Genomic DNA, 21,175 nt, shown 5'->3' with positions numbered 1-21,175 from the left:
GTTGGTGTTGAGAGAGATTTGGGTGCCCTTGTACAAGAAACATAAAAAGTTAGCACGCAGGTACAGCATGCAATAAGGAAGGCAAACGGCATGTTGACCTTTATTGCAAAGGGGTTTGAGTGCAAGAGTAAGGAAGTTTTGCTACAATTGTATAGGGCTTTGGACAGGCCACACCTGGAGTAATGTGCACATTTTTGTCGCCTTATCTAAGGAAGGATATATTTGAAGGTTCACTAGATTAATTCCTGGGATAAGAGGGTTGCTCTACAAGGAGGGATTGAGTGGAATGGGCCTGTACACGCTGGAGTTTAGGAGAATGAGAGGTGATCTCATTGAAACAGACAAGATTCTGAGGAGGTTTGACAGGGTAGATGCTGAGAGGTTGTTTCCCCTGGCTGGAGAGTCTAGAACTAGTGGGCATAGTCTCAGGATAAGGGGTCAGCCATTCAAGACTGAGATGAGGAAGAATTTCTTCACACAGAGGGTTGTGAATCTTTGGAATTCTCTACCCCAGAAGGCTGTGGATGCTGAGTCGTTGAATATGTTCACGGCTGAGATAGATAGATTTTTGGACTCAAGGGGAAATCAAGGATCGGGCAGGAAAGTGGAGTTGAGGTCAAAGATCAGCCACGATCTTACTGAATGGTGGAGCAGACTAGAGGGGCCGTACGGCCTATGGTATTTTATAGATTACTATCACACTGGGAATACGACTAAAACTACTTCTGTTATCTCAATCGCATTTTCAGTGTTTTGTTTTATGTACTTTTACCCAATACTCCTACATTGTAATGCTAATTCTTATTGTGACTTATGGTTTTCAATTGCCCCTTAGTTACAGATATGACCTCACGTGTCAATTCTCAACCACTCGCTTTACGTAGCATATTGAATCTATATCATCCCCCTTTAATCAGTTGATAAATATCTATCACTTCTGGCCTAATCACTTTGTATAAAAACTGCTGCCGAAAGCTCAGTGTCCATCACATCACCCAAATGCAAAAGAATCTGAAACGTAACTATAAAATGACACTGGAAAATGATGTAGGTGTCTCTGTTTTGATAACCTGCTTGAGCTTTGCTCTTGTGGTTTTTAAGTTCTCAGTTTGTTACTAACTTGGAACATAATCCAAGCACAAGTATTGTGCATCTGTTATATTACATACAAAAACACATAGGTCTATGCATTCTGAAACCCCCTGAATCGACAGTTTACTGCTGCAACTTTCAAATTCAGTTGATCATATATTCTATCAGCAGCAGATAATCAATATGCGAAATATGCAATAATCACATTCCAATTATTAATGCCTTCAATGTAGATGTGAACATACACCCTTCCGGGCAAAGGAAATGTGCCACCCCACAGTTGGGAAGAATTTCAGAGTACATTCATCCCCATGCTGCTCTATCATGTGTATCATCGGCTGGCTCAGATCAGAGACAGGAGAGCAGATTGGATATGTTCAGTGTATGGTCCAGAAAAGACAAGAGCTTCGTCTCAATTACTCTCGTGATTTAGGAAATCATCTGAGATTCTTGTTTTGTAATCAGCCCCACCCATTGTTATTTGAATCCATCTTAAGCCTTACTATTTAATTTTAGGACATGTACAATGTTCAGACATGTCTTTCAGAATGCAATGTTTAATAGGCATGAAATCCTAAGTAGTCACATTAAAAAAAACCAAGGGTTTTAAGTAAAATGCAATATTAATTTAACCCTTTCCTATTCAAAGCCCGGTTTAAGTGGTTTCCAAATATGTCAAAAGTGATAATATTTAAAAGAAATAAAATTTTAAAAAGGATAGATGTGAGTGACACAAAAAGAGTGAATATAATTACAGTTCTCACTATCAACTTTAAGAGATAAACATTGTGACTGTAAGGAGTTTAAATGCCTTTTGTGTTTCTCACCTAAGCTGGTCTCCACATCCCTGGGAAAATAGATTCAGTTAATTGCAATAATTTCAGAATCTTCCTAGCAAAACTACAAGGGAGCAAAAGTTCTCAATAGATAATATGGAATCATAACATAATGCAGCTTTTTAATGCAAGTAATGCTTCTTCAAAGACCTCATTAGATTTAAAATGATTTGTAACAATGTTGGTACTCAAATTTAATTTGGGATATCATGCCCATTTTCTTGACCCATAGTAAATTTTAAATAAATGTTCACTCATAATACTGTTTTCATTCATTTGTTTTTAGTTAATTCAGTTCTACAATCGTTTTCTAATACATGTGTTCAGAGACCCGAAGCCATAACTCAGGCTCAATATATTGAATCCACAAGAAATGGTTTTGCATTATCCTGGGGAACCTGGTGTAATGAAATCTGCCTCAATTATACTGTAGGATGGATTTTGCATTATGTGAGCAATAAACTACACGTCAAGTTCAAATCTTTGTTTCTTGCCACTATACCTTCCTGACGAATGATAATCATATACATTAATACACAGGAAGAGGCCATTCAGCTACAGCTATCTAATCTAATTTCCCTGCCCTTTCTCCATATCCTTTTATATTTTTCCTTTTCAAATACTTATCCAACACCCTCTAAAATGTTGATGGTCCATTCAGACCAAACTGTTGGAAACTGCATCGTTCCATGGGCAACTAAAACCAATACCAGCATGTGCCTCTAGAAATGCATTAATATTTGCTGACAGGTACTTGGGTGAGTGCCAGCACTTCTGCAGTGGCAGCTCTGCAGCCACCGGCAAAATTACTAAGGTAAATGCAGATATATGCAGCACCATAGAAATGTACTTTGTGCAGTTGCCAATTAATACAAGATAGCTCCACAACTGGAATCATATTTAAAAATGAAGTGGGGCAACAGCTGACAGTGGAAAGAATGTTGTGGGGATTTTCAGCATCAAGTGTAACTACCGGATTACACTAGCGTGCCATTAAATTGCCCTCAATGTGAAACAAACACCAGTGTCTAAAGTGTAACTGACCACACTGTAGTTAGCATATCAACCAATTCGGCGTGCAATCCAACCTCCAAAACTGCAGAATAACTATGGGATAAAACCAATCATTTCAATCGTTTGCACTTTAACCCTTGCTCTCTCCATGGATAATGAATAAAGAAAAACAGCATAACAGTCATATTTAAAACAGAAAAATTATTTCAGTGAAGTGTAATGGAGGGTTAAACATTTAAGGTCCCAGATGGAGAGAGAAACAGTACGATTGTGTTGCAAAGTTAGAAAACAAAAAGGTGCCTATGACATGTAGGAACATTAAGATTTGCTTCTTTCCTCAGTTTTATTCTGAACTCTTGGGAATATGGCCACGCTAAGTGAACGAGAATAGAATTTGTAAAACTAGTTTTATTTCTGCTTTCTCATTCTTTAATGTTGTAACTTCCGATTCAAGAGGAAATCAGTGGCTTATCTCAACACTATTTGAAGCAGAAATAACACCACTTTCGAGAACATTTGCTAAAATTACATTCATTTCTATGCATTCATTTCACAACACAAGTGTGTTCATAAATTCACCCTCAAAATATTTTAGAGATATATGGTTTTCATATTTTTCACATGAAAAGCATTTTACTCGATGATTTACTTTGCAGAGAAGGAGGGCAAGGAAAAACAAAAAATGTTGAATGAACACTACGATGCTAAGGGATACAGGACACCTCAAGTGCATTGAATTGTCTCTAGCCCACCTCTTATAAAAAAAAAAGGGTAGATTAATGAAATCTAATAACTACTTCAACACTGCAACATCTTTAAATTAAAACAAATGGGAAAACTTACAATCAAGGTGGCTGGAAGCAGATTCAATTACAATTAAGAATTGAAAAACTCAAGATGGAATGAGCAATTAAAAGTGCAATTTCATATACTCAAAACACAAAGCACAATTACAGAATTGGAAGATATTGTTTTACAAAAACATCTTTGGTTATCAGGAAACATTAAAATGGGCATTTAAAAAAATATTTGTTCTGAGAATGTGGACAATGCTGACAAGGCCCCATTTATTAACCATTTCTAGTTGCCTCAAGATGGTGGACCTTCTCTGAGTCAATGAAAAATAAAGGGTCAAAACAATTTGAAGCTTAATTACAGTTGCACATTTTGCAGCAATGGTCCTGACCAACAATCACACTACCATCTTGAAGATTAGTTGCCTAAATAATGTAAAGCTGCAGGCTATAACCAATATCCAAGTCTTAAAAAAATACTAACTATACTTTCATTTGCCACTGTAAACTTAACCAGGTTGAGAGGTTTGTGTGTTTAGAAATTCATGTGGCAAATGAGATTTTTAATTTAGCTGATAAATATGGGGGAAAGTAAGTTTAATCATTATATTTACTATACCAGCTGATGAATTCCAGACAGCATAATTTTATAACCATGGATAAAACAGAGCTTTGTGTTCCCAAAATGATGCAAGTAATTATATTCAAGGTGTCGTTTGTGACTGCAGGGATTTATTCATTTATGTAACTTGGGTATGCAAGAGGAACAAATTTATTTACCATCAGTGGGCTTGAAGAATTCTATATTTATTTGTCCTCCACCTATGTCTTTCTCAAAACATAAAATAAAAATCACCTAATTCACTGTCTGAGCACATCTCAAAATTCCTTCCAAATATTTTCAGCAGCCATTTCCCACTCCCCTTGTAAAAGCATAATCTCTGGCTCAATATGAGCAATGCATCAGCTAGTATTCATTAAAAGGCAACATCCAACTTAACCTTTTCTCTCCATGCATTTTTCTAATCATCCATTTATTAGGAGAAGTGCTGTAATAAAATGTAAACAATTTTACAACACCAAGTTATAGTCCAGCAATTTTATTTTAAATTCACAAGCTTTCGGAGGCTTCCTCCTTCCTCAGGTAAATGTTCAGGAGCTCCATGAAGCCGACGCATTTATACATATAGAACAATACATGGTGTTTACAGAATGCCCCTGCAACTGCCCGTTGCCAAGGCAATCACCGTGTTCAGACAGAGAGGTGTCACCTGCAGAACCCCCGAATACACATTCAACAAAAAAACAAACAGGAAAAAAAAAGAGGCAGAAACATCCGGAAGGCAGAGAAAGCCAGCAAATGACCCATTATATTAAAAACAGATAACATTTGTTTGCTGGTGGGGTAACGTGTAGCGTGACATGAACCCAAGATCCCGGTTGAGGCCGTCCTCATGGGTGCGGAACTTGGCTATCAATTTCTGCTCGACGATTTTGCGTTGTCGTGTGTCTCGAAGGCCGCCTTGGAGTACGCTTACCCGAAGGTCGGTGGATGAATGTCCATGACTGCTGAAGTGTTCCCCGACTGGGAGGGAACCCTCCTGTTTGGCGATTGTTGCGCGGTGTCCGTTCATCCGTTGTCGCAGCGTCTGCATGGTCTCGCCAATGTACCATGCTCTGGGGCATCCTTTCCTGCAACGTATGAGGTAGACAACGTTGGCCGAGTCACAGGAGTATGAACCATGCACCTGGTGGGTGGTGTCCTCTCGTGTGATGGTGGTATCTGTGTCGATGATCTGGCATGTCTTGCAGAGGTTACCGTGGCAGGGTTGTGTGGTGTCGTGGACGCTGTTCTCTTGAAAGCTAGGTAATTTGCTGCGAACGATGGTCTGTTTGAGGTTGGGTGGCTGTTTAAAGGCGAGTAGTGGAGGTGTGGGGATGGCCATAGCGAGGTGTTTGTCCTCATTGATGACATGTTGAAGGCTGCGGAGAACATGGCGTAGTTTCTCCGCTCCGGGGAAGTACTGGACGACAAAGGGTACTCTGTTGGTTGCGTCCCGTGTTAGTCTCCTGAGGAGGTCTATGCGATTTTTTGCTGTGGCCCGTCGGAACTGTCGATCGATGAGTCGAGCGTCATATCCCGTTCTTACTAGGGCGTCTTTCAGCGTCTGTAGGTGTCCATCGCGTTCCTCCTCGTCTGAGCAGACCCTGTGTATTCGCAGGGCCTGTCCATAGGGGATGGCCTCTTTGACGTGGTTAGGGTGGAAGCTGGAAAAGTGGAGCATCGTGAGGTTGTCCGTGGGCTTGCGGTAGAGGTGCTGAGGTGCCCGTCTTTGATGGAGATTCGTGTGTCCAAGAAAGAAACTGATTCTGAGGAGTAGTCCATGGTGAGCTTGATGGTGGGATGGAACTTGTTGTAGGATGGCTTCCGGAGATTGGCTGTTGTTGGTGTTGAGTATTGATGCTGTCGCAGCGATGCCGTCATCGTGGGGGATACTGGTGTATCGTGCCGAGAATCACTGAAGAGACTACACGATAACATCAACAAGAATCTCCATCACCTACAGACGCTGAAAGACGCCCTAGTAAGAACGGGATATGACGCTCGACTCATCGATCGACAGTTCCGACGGGCCACAGCAAAAAATCGCATAGACCTCCTCAGGAGACTAACACGGGACGCAACCAACAGAGTACCCTTTGTCGTCCAGTACTTCCCCGGAGCGGAGAAACTACGCCATGTTCTCCGCAGCCTTCAACATGTCATCAATGAGGACAAACACCTCGCTATGGCCATCCCCACACCTCCACTACTCGCCTTTAAACAGCCACCCAACCTCAAACAGACCATCGTTCGCAGCAAATTACCTAGCTTTCAAGAGAACAGCGTCCACGACACCACACAACCCTGCCACGGTAACCTCTGCAAGACATGCCAGATCATCGACACAGATACCACCATCACACGAGAGGACACCACCCACCAGGTGCATGGTTCATACTCCTGTGACTCGGCCAACGTTGTCTACCTCATACGTTGCAGGAAAGGATGCCCCAGAGCATGGTACATTGGCGAGACCATGCAGACGCTGCGACAACGGATGAACGGACACCGCGCAACAATCGCCAAACAGGAGGGTTCCCTCCCAGTCGGGGAACACTTCAGCAGTCATGGACATTCATCCACCGACCTTCGGGTAAGCGTACTCCAAGGCGGCCTTCGAGACACACGACAACGCAAAATCGTCGAGCAGAAATTGATAGCCAAGTTCCGCACCCATGAGGACGGCCTCAACCGGGATCTTGGGTTCATGTCACGCTACACGTTACCCCACCAGCAAACAAATGTTATCTGTTTTTAATATAATGGGTCATTTGCTGGCTTTCTCTGCCTTCCGGATGTTTCTGCCTCTTTTTTTTTCCTGTTTGTTTTTTTGTTGAATGTGTATTCGGGGGTTCTGCAGGTGACACCTCTCTGTCTGAACACGGTGATTGCCTTGGCAACGGGCAGTTGCAGGGGCATTCTGTAAACACCATGTATTGTTCTATATGTATAAATGCGTCGGCTTCATGGAGCTCCTGAACATTTACCTGAGGAAGGAGGAAGCCTCCGAAAGCTTGTGAATTTAAAATAAAATTGCTGGACTATAACTTGGTGTTGTAAAATTGTTTACAATTGTCAACCCCAGTCCATCACCGGCATCTCCACATCGTAATAAAATGTAGCAGTGCAGAAACCTGATGCATTTAAATCCAGTTACTATAACTCACTGGAGGAATTATAGAATGCCCATGATAGAATCATACGGAGTGGGTATATTTGGGTGAGTGGTCTTTTCTCACTCCATTCTTCATGTTCTTACATAGTTGTGAGGTTTTCCTGTTCATCAAATACCAATTGTTTCTGGGTCTGAAAAGGTGTTTCCAGAGGACAAGTGTGCTGCTCCAAATTATATCTACTTCTGACCAAAGAGTACAGAAGGAGCCACATTGGCCATAAGATCCCAAGTTTGATCTAGCTCTGTGCTGAGTTAGCTGATCTCAGCTGCAGCAATGCTGGTGAACTGGAAATGGGCTATGTTACAATTTGAGCTCACTCCAGATACTCTCTTTTTGTGTCCAATGTGAAAGACAGCTTCCTTTGCAAGCCCTTGTTCCCCATGAACCAAAATGTTACCTTATGCACAAACTAATCTGGGAAACAGTAACCTTTTTGTTTTATCGTAAAAGTATGCATTGGAAATGATACTAGATCTTACTGTATGCTCCGCGGAGTTCTCTCTGATTGAAACACTTGACAGAGCACATCTCAGGTTACGGAACATATTTATCAAGATTAACATAAGCAGCAGATTGCTAATTTATGAAACTTCACTTAACTTGCAGCATCTTTCAAAACACAGACTTGCATTTATATAGCGCCGTTCATGGCCTCAGCACGTCCCAAAGCGCTTTACAACCAAAGAAGTACTTTGTAGTGTAGTCACTGTTGTAACGCAAGAAATGAGGCTACCAATTTCCGCATAGCAAGATCCCACAAACAGCAACGACAATGACTGGATAACCTGTTTTTCTTTAAAAAAAATGTTGGTTGAGGGATAAATATTGGCCAGGACACCGGGGAGAACGCCCCTGCTCTTCTTCAAATAGTGTCCTGTTAATTTCAAGAGTCTTTTGTTAATTTCTGTCCATACAGCAGCACAGTTGCTTTTCTCTGTTGGGGGAGTCCAGAACAAAGGGGGCATAACCTTAAAATTAGAGCTAGGCCATTCAGGGGTGATGTCAGGAACCACTTCACACAAAGGACAGTGGAAATCTGGAACTCTCTCCTCCAAAAAGCTGTTGAGGCTAGGATAGTTGAAAACTTCAATATTGAGATTGATAGACTTTTGTTAGCCAAGGGTATTAAAGGGTTACGGGACCAAGGCGGGTTGCCAATGATATCAAAAATAGACTTAACCAGTTTACCTCCCCTTCTCCCCACCCCACCCCACCCCTTTAGAATGTGTCTCAAGGACTTCCAGGGATAAAGGAGAGGTGCCAGCCTGATAAAACAAGACAAACATCACAGTTCCAGTCGCTTTAATGGCCTAGTACAATAACAAATGAAAGACTGCAATATGGAACAATCACAGCCCAGAAATCAGTATTAATTGCTTTTAATGCCTGGGTGGACTGGAGAGAATTTCCATTCCCCAGATCTGGTCCATTCCCCAGTCTTGTATATACCCTTAAAATGTAACCTAAGACACAAGAAAAGGAACTCCAAGTCACATTACATATAGATACAAGCTGTATATTCTATCTAGAGAGGCTGCCACAAACCTCCCAAAAAATGACAGTCTTATGATAAACTTCCAATCTGTCAATACTACTAGTTTAAGGAATGTAGAAAATCAGGTAGCTATCACCTTCCTATTTGCATACCTCTGGTGGAAAGTGCATGAGAACAGCACTGGGCTTGGCCGTGCTGTCCTCTAAAATCCTGCCGACATTCACGGTCTACTTATACACCTACTTTTCATTGTGAGCCAATGTTTTGGTAGACTGAGATTTATTGCTGTGCATTTAGAGCAGATAATGAGTTTAGGGTCAAAACTTTTGGTGACAAATGGTGCTCTTCTGTTGACCCCACTTGATAGGACGTGGTTTTATTCAAGCAAATACAACTTTTGAACACACAAACAAAAATAGTCTGCCTGATCAGTGTGTTATCACATTAATAAACTCCAGCTTGCTCAGATTACATTTTTCCATCACATGTATGGATGCATTAATCCAGTTAATAAATTGTACAAATAATAGTATCTCATTGCTTGCATTTTATTCACATCAGTAGCAGTCTATGAAATAGAAGCCATTGATAACATATAATTTTACCTTCAAACCCAATCCCCAAAGTTACTGTAAAAAAAGTTACAGTTTAACCTAACTAATTTTTAAAAATTCATTCATTGGATGTGGTCATCGCTGGCAAGGCCAGCAATTATTGCCCATCCCTAATTGCCCTTAAGAAGTGGTTATAAGCCACCTTCTTGAACCGCTGCAGTCAATGTGGTGAAGGTTCTCCCACAGTGTTGTTAGGTAGGGAGTTCCAGGATTTTGACCCAACAATGAATACAGTGAACATACCTTGATACACTGCATAGCTATGAACAGAGTTATGGACGGCCCCTTAGTACATAACAAACCTTTGTTCATATGCGCTCCGTCAAAACAAACTGAAATCTGCACATCAGACTTTTTAAAAATCAAACGTCACAAAATTCAGACTAGAGGCATCACTAGTTCAAAATACAACAATTAGCTTTTGGATCAAATCGATTTTAGCAGACGCCCTTTTCCCTTCATGCCTGAACTTTGTAAATCAAACCATTAAAAAAAACAAAAGTTTGACTTACTGTTCGTGGAAATCCAACATCGGTGGTTCAAACCGGATAGGTCTGCAGTTACCCCGATGGAGGGATGCACTGAAAGAGAGACAAAGTTTCTGTAACAGCAGCAACATGGTAACATACATGTCTGTTGTTGTGAAAACACTGAATGCATTTCCTTTCCTTAGCTTTCTTATGATTTAAAACAGAATCCAGGTCACACATCAGTTATTGTTGCACAGATCTGGAAAAACACGTTCAACCAGTCTGGCTTGTCACATTGCTTGTACTTCCAACGCTTTTCTACCTCTTCCCCTCCAACCAATTAAAATAATGGTGCCAATAAACACTCCCGTTCTCAACGATATAATTAAAACATTTTTTTTAATGCTATGGACGTAAATTTATGGAAACACCAGCCTAGAAACAATGATCAAGTCAAAAAGGTTAAGTGGGAGAATTAAAAAATTATTAAAAATTCTCCTGCAGAAAAAACACTTGCTTTTGTATTTAATGTCCTACGGCACTTTACAAACAGGAGGAAAAATAAAGAGATAAAAATGTCATATCATGATGGGAGAGTTAGAAGTGACTGAAAACTTGGTCAAAAAGATGGGCATTGAGAAGGTTTGTAAAAAGGAGAAAGGAGAGGGAGAAAGCAGTAGTGAAGCAATTGCAGATAATAGGGATGCAGCAGTACAGACTCTGCTACAAAAGGTGGGACGAAGGGAGGGGAAGATGCACAAAAGCCAGATTCAGAGGACTGAAGGGTGCAGGGGGAGATTGCAGAGATAGGATGGGTGAGGCCAAGGGGGGGAAATTTGAGGACAAGAACTTTAAATTCAGAGTCAGTGAGCCACCATTGGTCAGCGAGGATGGAAGTGATAGGCATGCGGGACAGGATACAATTGACTTTTGAACAAGTTTATGGAAGGTGGAGGACCAGAGGCTAGCATGGATGACTTTGAAGAATCTGGAATTCTCATGGAGGAGATCCTCCAACAGACTACATAATCAAAAACATCTCACATTGTGGCATTATGGCAAAAGGAGATACTAATATTGGTGAAGGAGAAAATTTGCAAAGGAGAAGACAATAAAGGTAGTAGGGAATTCCATAACCAGCAGCATACAGTAGTATGCTTTGCAGTTATAATGGAGAGTCCTACATGGATGAAGGCCTTCACGTTGCAGCTAAGCAAACTTCTGGCAAGGGAGGGGCTCAGCCAGTGATCACGGTTCATGTAGGAACCAATGACATAGGCAAGAACAGGTTGGTGGTCTGGCAGTCAGATTTTTAGGAGCTAGGTGCTAGTTTGAAAAAGACCTTTAAGGTAGTAATCTGTGAAGAGGTATATTTAATGAAGCCATGGGCTGGGACTAAGATTAATGACATGTTTAACTGTTGAAACAATTTATTTTGCTCCTTAGGAATAATTTGGGATGAAGAGGAAAAACATGCTTCAGCCAAGTCCCTATCATTGGCTTATTACCCCATCCTGTATCAATATTTCCTTTCCTGAGGAGGTAGTTCAAATGCCAGAGAAGGGCTCCCTGATCAACTGCAGTGAAGGAAGTTATATTTACAATCTGTTTTTTTTTTGAAGAATGTGCATCTTGACAGAAACATACTTGATCTGATAGACACAAATAATCTCCAATATTATTATCCAGTCTACTGGACATAAATTAAACAAACTTTATATAGTGCTTGATCTCATCCTTAGGACATCACAAAATACTTCACATCTGATGAATTACATTTTTTTTGGAGTGTAGTTAATGTAGTTATATAGGTAAACTCAGCAACCAAATGAGTGCACACCAAAGGTCCCACAAACAAGAAGGGGAGAGCAAATAACTGTGAATCTACTTCTAGTGGCATTGGTTGAGAGAGGAAATCAAAACTTCCTGCTGTTCTTCAAATGGTACCACAGTATCTTTTACATCTATCTGAACCATAGCAACAAGCTGAAAAACAGTACTTCAGCTTTTCACCATATATATTAATGACTTATATTAGAGAGCTGTATATCCAAGTCTGCAGATGATACTAAGTTAGGAGGCATAGTAAGTGGTGTAGACAGGAGCAAGAAGTTACAATGGGACCTAGACAGACTAAGTGAATGGGAAAAACTATGGCAGATGGAGTTCAATGTGGGGGGAGTGTGAAGTCATCCATTTTGAATCCGAGAAAGTGATGCTTCAGTTGTACAGAGCCTTGGTCAGGCCACATCTGGAGTGCTATATTCAGTTTTGGGCACTTAACTACAGAAAAGAAATATTGGCGTTGGAAGGAGTATAGTGCAGATTCACCAGAATGATGCCAGGGCTCAAAGGATTAAATTATGACAGGTTGCATGAACTTGGCTTGTATTCCCATGAGTATAGATTGTTACGGGCAGATCTAATCCAGGTGTTTAAAATGATAATGGGATTCGACTGGGTAGATGCAGAAATACTATTTCCTCAGGTGGGGGAATCCAGAACAAGGGGGCGTAATTTTACAATTAGAGGCGAAATTTAGGAGTGAAATCAGGAAGCATTTTTTCCATACAAAAAGAGTAGTGGGATTCTAGAACTCTCTTCTCCAGAAGGCTGTGGGTGCTGATCCCTTGGCCAAGGTAATGAATGCCCAATACTTGTGCAGCTGTGACACAACAAGGAGACAAGGAAAAATTTGGAAAGAAAAACAGAAAAAATATGAATCAGTTTGAAAATGCAGAGCGCTGGGGCCCCGATGCACTGTATCGCATCACTCTCAATCTTCCTCACGCGGAGCTCAGCAGACATGAAAAGCAGTACAGAAGTGGTCCCTATGTTAATCGCCCTATGTAGAGGAGCATTCCTTCATAAGTGAGGTCCACAGCACACAATAAGGCAATTCTTCAAGCCAACTGCACTTAGTAAAATGTTTAATATTTGCAATTAAAGGCAAGGATAAAATTGATTATTTCAACAGGATAAATGAAATGTCACTCAAGTTCACTATTGCCGGGAAATAATCACTGCTGGGGTCAAAGTCAAAAAATGTTTTTTTTTAAAAAATAAATTATTTTATATGACTTCTAAAACATTACCAATTGGGAAATGTTTTCTTTTTAAAAAATAGGAATTTGTCTGCAATATTGTAATACTCCTGAAGTTCTTCACTGTTTCTTGCTATCAATAACTGTTAAAATTATACATTTAATTCAAGTAGTTCTCCCACCCTACAATTCTTTTCTAAGTCACTGTGCCCAGCATCAACTCCATAGAAATTACCACTGGGAGATAGCATTATCTTAAAATTGGATATGACGTTTGTGCAATATTTAGATTCTCTCTTCTCCTCCTCCCTCCAAACAGGGCCAAAGTCTATGGTTAGACTGCCTTAATTACCCAACCAGAATAATCATTAATAAGAGTAGACACATACATTTCAGACACTTCTAATTTCTATCAAAGCATTAGCAAACACAAATTTGGTTGCTGTTGGCAGAAGAGTTAAGATTTAAAGAAAATTACAAACTAAGAAATTTGTAAAACTCCTATTTTGGATGAGCAACAGTTTGAGAAAGGGACCATAAAAACAACAAGATTACAGAAATAGAAAGCAGCACAAAAGAAAAGAAAGGACATTCATTGGGACATTTTCCTACACTTAAGTGACTGTTAATGCTGAGCAATGGAACATATTTCACCTTGGTCACCAAATGTTATCAAGCACTCCTAGGCCAGGTACAGCATTGGTTAGATGTAAAGTAAAGCACTTTCTACTCTGACAACTGTAAACAATTTTACAACACCAAGTTATAGTCCAGCAATTTTATTTTAAATTCACAAGCTTTCGGAGGCTTCCTCCTTCGTCAGGTAAATGTTTACCTGACGAAGGAGGAAGCCTCCGAAAGCTTGTGAATTTAAAATAAAATTGCTGGACTATAACTTGGTACTCTGACAACAATGCACTTTGAACTTGACCTCGTGTACTCAGTCCAATACCACTAAATTTTTCCAACTCCCATACCAGCCATCTGAATACTGCCAATTCATGCCAATTATGAATGTTTTGTGTTGTGAATCCTTGCATAATAAGTACCAGGCTGAGACAGTCCATTTCATTTCAAAACAGCATTCTTACAGTTTAAAAAAAGGTTTCACACAATCAGTCTGGACTGGATTAATACCAGCTTCCAGATGTGAAAAAATAGTTTGTTATAATCCACTGAGTCAACTAGTCCCTCAAATGCACTTATAAAATTGCTAAACAGTTTAGATGTGACCATTCCATTCAAAGCACTAGACATCCATTAATAGCAGCTCAAATTAGTTCACAGTAAATATTTTAATGCATGATAATAAAAAAAACTACCACAGTCACTATTCAAGATCATCCAGGAGAATGTGGATAAATTGATCAGAAGCGAAATTGTGAAAGTGAAATTATTGTCCAGTTCAGTAATAACCAAGACTGTCACTAACTTGTTAGCAAGTTAAAACCTTGCATCAGTTAACCTTAGAGTAGCATTTAAATACTGTTCTCAATTACTGAGCATCTTTATTCTATGGTTCAGGTGCTGTGAAGTTGTAATTTTTGAGTAGTTGCTCACTGTTTTCAAATATTTTGGAAACTATTAAAGTGAATTTGTGAGGATAGGAATTTTATGCAAGGAAAAGAAGTTTTACTATTACATAATGGTGACACAACTGTTACATCATAGGAACAGGAATAAGCAGACACGTGGCAGATGAAAATTAATGCAGATAAGTGTGAAGTGATGAACTTTGGGAGAAACAACATGGAGAGGCAATGTAATCTAAATGGTACTATTTTAAGGGGGGGGGGGGGGGGGTGCAAGAGCAGTGGGACCTGGGAGTGCATATTCACAAATCTTTGAAGGTGGCAGGGCAAGTTGATAAGGCGGCTAAGTGTATGGGATACTTGACTTTGTAAATAGGGGCACTGAATACAAAAACAAGGAAGTCATGCTAAACCTTTACAAATCATTGGTTAGACATCAGCTGGAGTATTGTGTACAATTTGACGAAGGCTGTCAAGAACTTGGAAAGGGTAGAGGAGGTTCACCGGATGACACCAGGAATGAGGGACTTCAGTTATGTGGAGGGATCAGAGAAGCTGGGACTGTTGTTCTTTGAGTGGAGAAGGTTAAGAGGAGACCTAATGGAGGTATTCAAAATTATGAGGGGTTTTGATAGAGCAAGTAGGGAGAAACTGTTTCCTCTGGGAAGTGGGTCGTGGACTTAAAAAATAATTGGCAAAAGAACTAGAGGGGAAATGGAGACATTTTTGTACACAGAGGGTTGTTAAGATCTGCAATGCACTTCTTGAAAGAGTGATGGAAGCAGATTCCATTGGAACTTTCAAAAGGCAATTGGATATGTACTTGAAGAACTAATTTGCAGGGTTATGAGGAAAAAGTCAGGGTGTGGGACTAAACTGGACAGCTCTTTCAAAGAGCTGGCACAGGCACGACGGGCCAAATGGCCTCCTTCTGCACTATAAGATTCTATGATTCTAAGCTATTCAGCCCCCCGAACCTATTCCGCCGTTCAATTAGATCATGGCTGACCTGTATTGCAACTCCATTTAAGAAAGGAAAGCAAAAACATGCTTAGTTTAGAATGAAAATTAATGTATTAAGACCAAACATTACAGCACAATAAATTTGCTGACAATTAAAACTTGGAGCGTGACAGCAGGCTGCAAATAATTGTAAACAAGTAGACCAAATCAGAAGCCTCCAAATAGATTGGATGAAAAGTGGCACATCATTTAATGTGGACAAAAATGCACGGTGAAGAGACTGGTAATACAAGATGAACAACAGTCAACTACAGGACACAAGGGAGGGGGATTTGGGTGTACTGGTAGATATCTCATTGAAAAATGAGCAGTTCAGCATGCAACAGCAGTAAAGGCAGCAAACAAAATCTTTGGTGCACAGCCAAAACACAAGTCCCAGAGGGTGATGGTAAGCTTATAACGGGCACTAGTTTGGCCCTATTTCTGTCCACCATACTACAGTGGGGGCATCTCGAGATGGCACAAAAAAGTTGAACTAAACTGACCAGGGATAAGATATCTGAGCTATGGTGAAAGACAAAATTATTTGACAAAATCACATGAAACATGGGCTCCAGCTCAGTTGAACAGACAAGAAAGATTTTAACGACTTCGCGAGATAGTGAGTGTATGGAACGGAGTGCCCAGGGAGACTGTAGAGACAGATCAGAGTCTGCATAGTTTCTTTAGAAGGAAAGCAGAAGAAAACTACACGGCCGTATAGTATTTTTTTAAACTTTGGGTCTGGCCAGTTAGACTGAAATAGTCCTTACTAGCCCTGTATATTTCTATGATCGGATACAATAGCAAGTGCATGAATCATGTTTTTAAAAAACATATAAAAGCAATAAACACATCGCTATGCAGTGGTAACTGTTGCAATGTAAAAAGGTGATGACAGTAGTAATTCTATTAAATTGCAGTTGATAAAAGTACAAACAGTGCTAATACAGATTAAGTGTTTAAAGTTCGTTAACACATTGCTAGAGAGGGTGAGGTACAGTAATTATTGCACCTTTAAATTAGATGTTCTCATGAACAAGGTAAATTGTACATGCTATTTTTAAAAAAAACAAGTACAATACTAGTGAACTCCAGATTGGTGGTTTATGTTCAACAATTTCAGCCACTGGAACATTTTTTGTAATACATTAGTATCACATGATGACATACATGGCCACAAAAACCTTAAAATTAAGACACAATTATGTATGTTTTGCCATAAGCATCATTCCTAAACTGTGCATGTAAAACTGAAAATAATTTTTCAAAACAATTAATACATACATGTGAACAAACATAATACATCAGGGCCTGGTGGATTACAGAAAGTTAAACATTCATACTCTGGTTGACATAACACACTCTACTGCCTTTGATACTTGTAACTTACTCAAACAGCACCACTGTTTATTTTCAGTACACCCCCCCTGTCGCCTTTGTAACTTTGGCTCCGAGCAGTTTACAGTCCTAGATTCTATAAACTGAAGAAGTCTTCAAATCATCGAGCTCTATAGTGATCAGTTTATTTAATGTTTTCTCCTCTTTACAATTCAGCCCTCAAAACTATACAGGTAGGAGAGTGCGATAATCTAAACTTTGTACTTTCACTGCCACTCCAGTTAGCCAAAGTGGGCGAAAATTAATTAAAGAAAGCAATGCTTCATCACATTTCCCTTCCTCAAGATAAATTACCTTACTCCCCATAAAATGCTCTATTAAGTGGTTTTGTCAAGCACTGCAGTCCACCCAAGGCAAGAACTTGAGTGACCAGCATGCTGAAAATACACAAGAGCATTTACAATCCATTTCTGCCCCTGGAGGGTGTACCTTGTTAACACAAATCACACTTTAAAGGCAGTCATAGCATTCCAGCTACTGGCAGATGTACAGTTCTCCGAGTCAGCGACCTTCCCAGCTATAAACAAACCATGGCTCAGGTAGCCCACAGCAAAACAGACCTACAAAAATAACAAATTGGCTCTCTGTTAAAGGTTGATCCTGCAGATTAAACATGAAGGAACTGGTCTTTTCACTAATGGACATGACCAATCTACCAAACTTTTTTTTATTACTTTAGTTGTTTCTACAGAGCAACAGATGTTTTGCTGACTATTTCTGCTCGATTCATCCAATAAACTATAGGGAGCATTTGGACTAGCTGAAAAATCTATGGTAGTCAGAAGGTTTGACAACCATGACATTTTTCATGATGGTAACAGAAAATAAAATATTACGCTTATGATCAATGGTAATGGATGAGGAACTAACGTATCGAGTTAGTCAAAACCTGCCATTACGGTCATTACCTACTGGGTCAAAATCCTGGAACTCCCTTCCTAACAGCACTGTGGGAGAACCTTTACCACACGGACTGCAGCGGTTCAAGAAGGTGGCTCACCACCACCTTCTCAAGGGCAATTAGGGATGGGCAATAAATGCCGGCCTCGCCAGCGACGCCCACATCCCATAAATGAATAAAAAAATTCAACTAATGAAACTTTAAGGTGACTCAATAGTACTGCATTTTATCAAAACTACAGGTGTATGGGCTTAACCGTACTGTAATATCTCAATCATTGTTCAAATTACGCTGCAAAACCTCAAGCAGACCAATGCAAAAGGTTAAATGTAATATCCCACTAATCAGGACTTTAAACAAATTGCAAGAAAGGTTGCACTTTGTACTGAATATTGAAAAACAAAATGTTCACTTGCAAATAATGGAGGTTAAAGTTGTTTTTCATTTTTTAAAAACAAAACTGAATTAAAAACTTTTCCAGTTGGAAAAAATATCCACATCAAAATAAATGGCTTGCCCAACAGCGCTTACTTGAATCTTCCACTTATCAGTTTACTTCCACCCTGAATTCAGGTCACAAAAAACTGGGTGAAATCAGCTTCAAGCAAATACACGGCAAGTGAAAAACAAAATAAAACATAATATTTGAACTCTAAGAACTTTCAGTTTAATCAGAAAAACAATTTTGGAACATTAAATAAGTAAATGAACACTTACAAGTGTCGTCACATCAATATACATCACATTCAACTGTTACCACTCCATGTAATTTTGTTCAGCTTTCTGTATTCACTACAAATGATTGAAGGTGCACTCTGTTTGCGCTATCCATTGAGGGATGAAGTAAATGTCGCTTGCAGCAAAGAAGGAAACTGGCTACATGCATCACACCAAAACGTGCAGACATTAACGTTTTTGCGACTTAGAGTCTAGCCTTAATTTTGGAATTCTTCTTTTGAAAAATAAAACACTTGCATTTATGTAGTGCCCTACCACATACCCAAAACATCTCAAAAGTGCTTCACAGAATTATTTTTGGAGTGCAGTGATTATTCTATGGAGGTAAATGTGGCAGCCATTCTGCACCTGGTAGTTCCCAAAACAGCAATAAGATGAATGACTGGTTGATCTGCATTTTTGATGGTAGTAGTTGAGGGAGGAATGCTGACCAAGATACAATGGGGAAATCCCTGCTTTTATTTGAATATGGGCAAAGGATGTTTAGCATTCACCTGAACATACAGACAAGACCTTAGTTTAACATCTTATCTGAAGGATAGATTTTTTGCTGTTATTAATTGGATTTTACCCTAACATTAAATGGCTGATAATAATTTGCTTCACACAATTAACATAATTGTACTAGAAAAACAGAATCAGAAACAGAATTGTGAACAAGTATTAGGATTTACCATGATAAAGCTCAGGATTTAATTCTTCCCCCTCCCCCAAAATCTAAAAAGGTCTAGAAACGGAAAGTGTCTTTTTAAAATCTAAATAAAAGCTGACTTTGGTTTTGCCTTCAACTGAAAGATTAGATAAATTAATGAGGGAACACATCTGCAAACACAGTATCAGGCTCATTTATTACATATAGTGTTTAGCTCCACATAGCGTAATAGTAGTGAATGTAAAAGTGTATAGAGACATACATACAGTGTCATCTAAGGCCACTGGCTGGCCCAACAGCCCTTACTAATCATAGAAATAGTCCCATCAGACAACTACTTTGGAAAAAAACTAGGTCTCTTCAAAATGCAACTAAGTAAATAAGCACTAAAAGATTAAATCATTTGTCAGCAGCCAACACCTTTTGGAATCAAACTAATTTCAAACCAATCCTCATTCACTTCTATTTATCACATTTCAATCTCAAGTTTAAATACACAACTGCACTATACATAGTGCCTTCAATGGCTCATCAAAAAGATTTTGAACTATTTTCAATGCAACAGGTGTTATACATTCAGACTTTCACTACTTCTCAAAAAAGACATCTGCAAGCTAAATCACACTGAAGTGTTGTGCAATAATTACTTCAAAGCTTGTAGCTAATTTAAAAGCTACTTTCAGTAGTTTCTATTTTTTTGAAATGCTCAAAACATCTGCTCTGCAGGAACCTGGGTTTCAGTGAATATGCAAACTCGTGACAAGAAGCCTTTTTTAAATCTTTAATGCCGATGGTAGCATATCTTTAATATGACCATAAATACATTTGGGGAATGAAGCAATTCGTAAACTGTTCTGATGCACCTCAACTTTTTTGCATTTGTTTTATAATATTCAGTTTAACAAAAAGATGAGTTGTGGCCTGAGAACCTGTGTTGATTTTACAGGTGCAAAGGAAATTCAGAACTCAAAAGGCTTGTGCGATTTGTACAGCAAGTGCAATTACAGTGTAAAAAAAATACATTATCTAAAATGGTGAACAAAAATCTGAGTAAAATGTGCTTTCATTCCTCCAAAGCATACATCTTTCTTTTCAGTTGGTTAGCAAATAGGTGACTAATGCTCAATAATTTTTCCCACACATCCAAATTCAAAATAGCAGATCTCAAGTACAAAAACTATACTACTTTAAAAGAAATTGCATCTTATTTGGCATATTGTTGCTGCCAAGATCACAATTTTGCTGAATCTACCTCGACAGCGATTGGAATAATCAACACACAAGGAATTTCCTCTCAATGAAGCTACAGTTTTGTTAATATAGACACAGACAATGTCTATTTAAACTGTTACCTTACAAAGGCCAAATTAAAATATTTTTATGGCTAACAAAATAATTTTGGATAATTTCCATTCCATCTAATAAAAAAAATCCACCAACAACCTCTTTCAAAGCAGTTAATTCTTAAGGCGTCACAGCTTTTCACTTCCAATTCATACTAAATTTTCAAAAGCTTGTGATTCTCAGATTTCATCATCTTTTAGTTTACTCCTAATTACATGATGCCCCATTGTCAGAACCTTTCCATTTTCTAAACTTCAGCCTCATCTCAGTATAATTGACTGCTGTGGAATAACCAGATGTTGCAAACTGTTTGAGAAATTGAAATTTAATTCAATTTTAAAATCTGGAAATAAAAAGCTGGTGTCAGTAAAAGTGACCATTCTTTAGGAAAGGAAACCTGCTGTTGTTACCTGGTATGTGTCTCCAATCCCACACCAATGTGGTTGACTCTTAACTGCCCTCTGAT

The 21,175-nt window shown here is 39.2% G+C and overlaps 1 protein-coding gene across 1 annotated transcript in view; it reads right to left on the bottom strand.

Moving 5' to 3' along the window:
• Nucleotides 1–21,175, bottom strand: part of tmem131 (transmembrane protein 131) — a 175,344-nt gene that overhangs the window by 72,700 nt on the left and 81,469 nt on the right. Inside the window, exon 4 of the mRNA XM_067985799.1 lies at nt 10,138–10,206. Coding sequence (XP_067841900.1) covers nt 10,138–10,206 — 69 coding nt within the window. The remainder of the gene's footprint in view (nt 1–10,137; nt 10,207–21,175) is intronic.

The sequence above is a fragment of the Heptranchias perlo genome, chromosome 6 (assembly GCF_035084215.1).
Source record: "Heptranchias perlo isolate sHepPer1 chromosome 6, sHepPer1.hap1, whole genome shotgun sequence".
In the NCBI taxonomy this organism is placed as follows: Eukaryota; Metazoa; Chordata; class Chondrichthyes; order Hexanchiformes; family Hexanchidae; genus Heptranchias; species Heptranchias perlo.
Note: the sequence above shows the minus strand (reverse complement) of the source record. Positions and strands in the feature narration are given on the sequence as shown.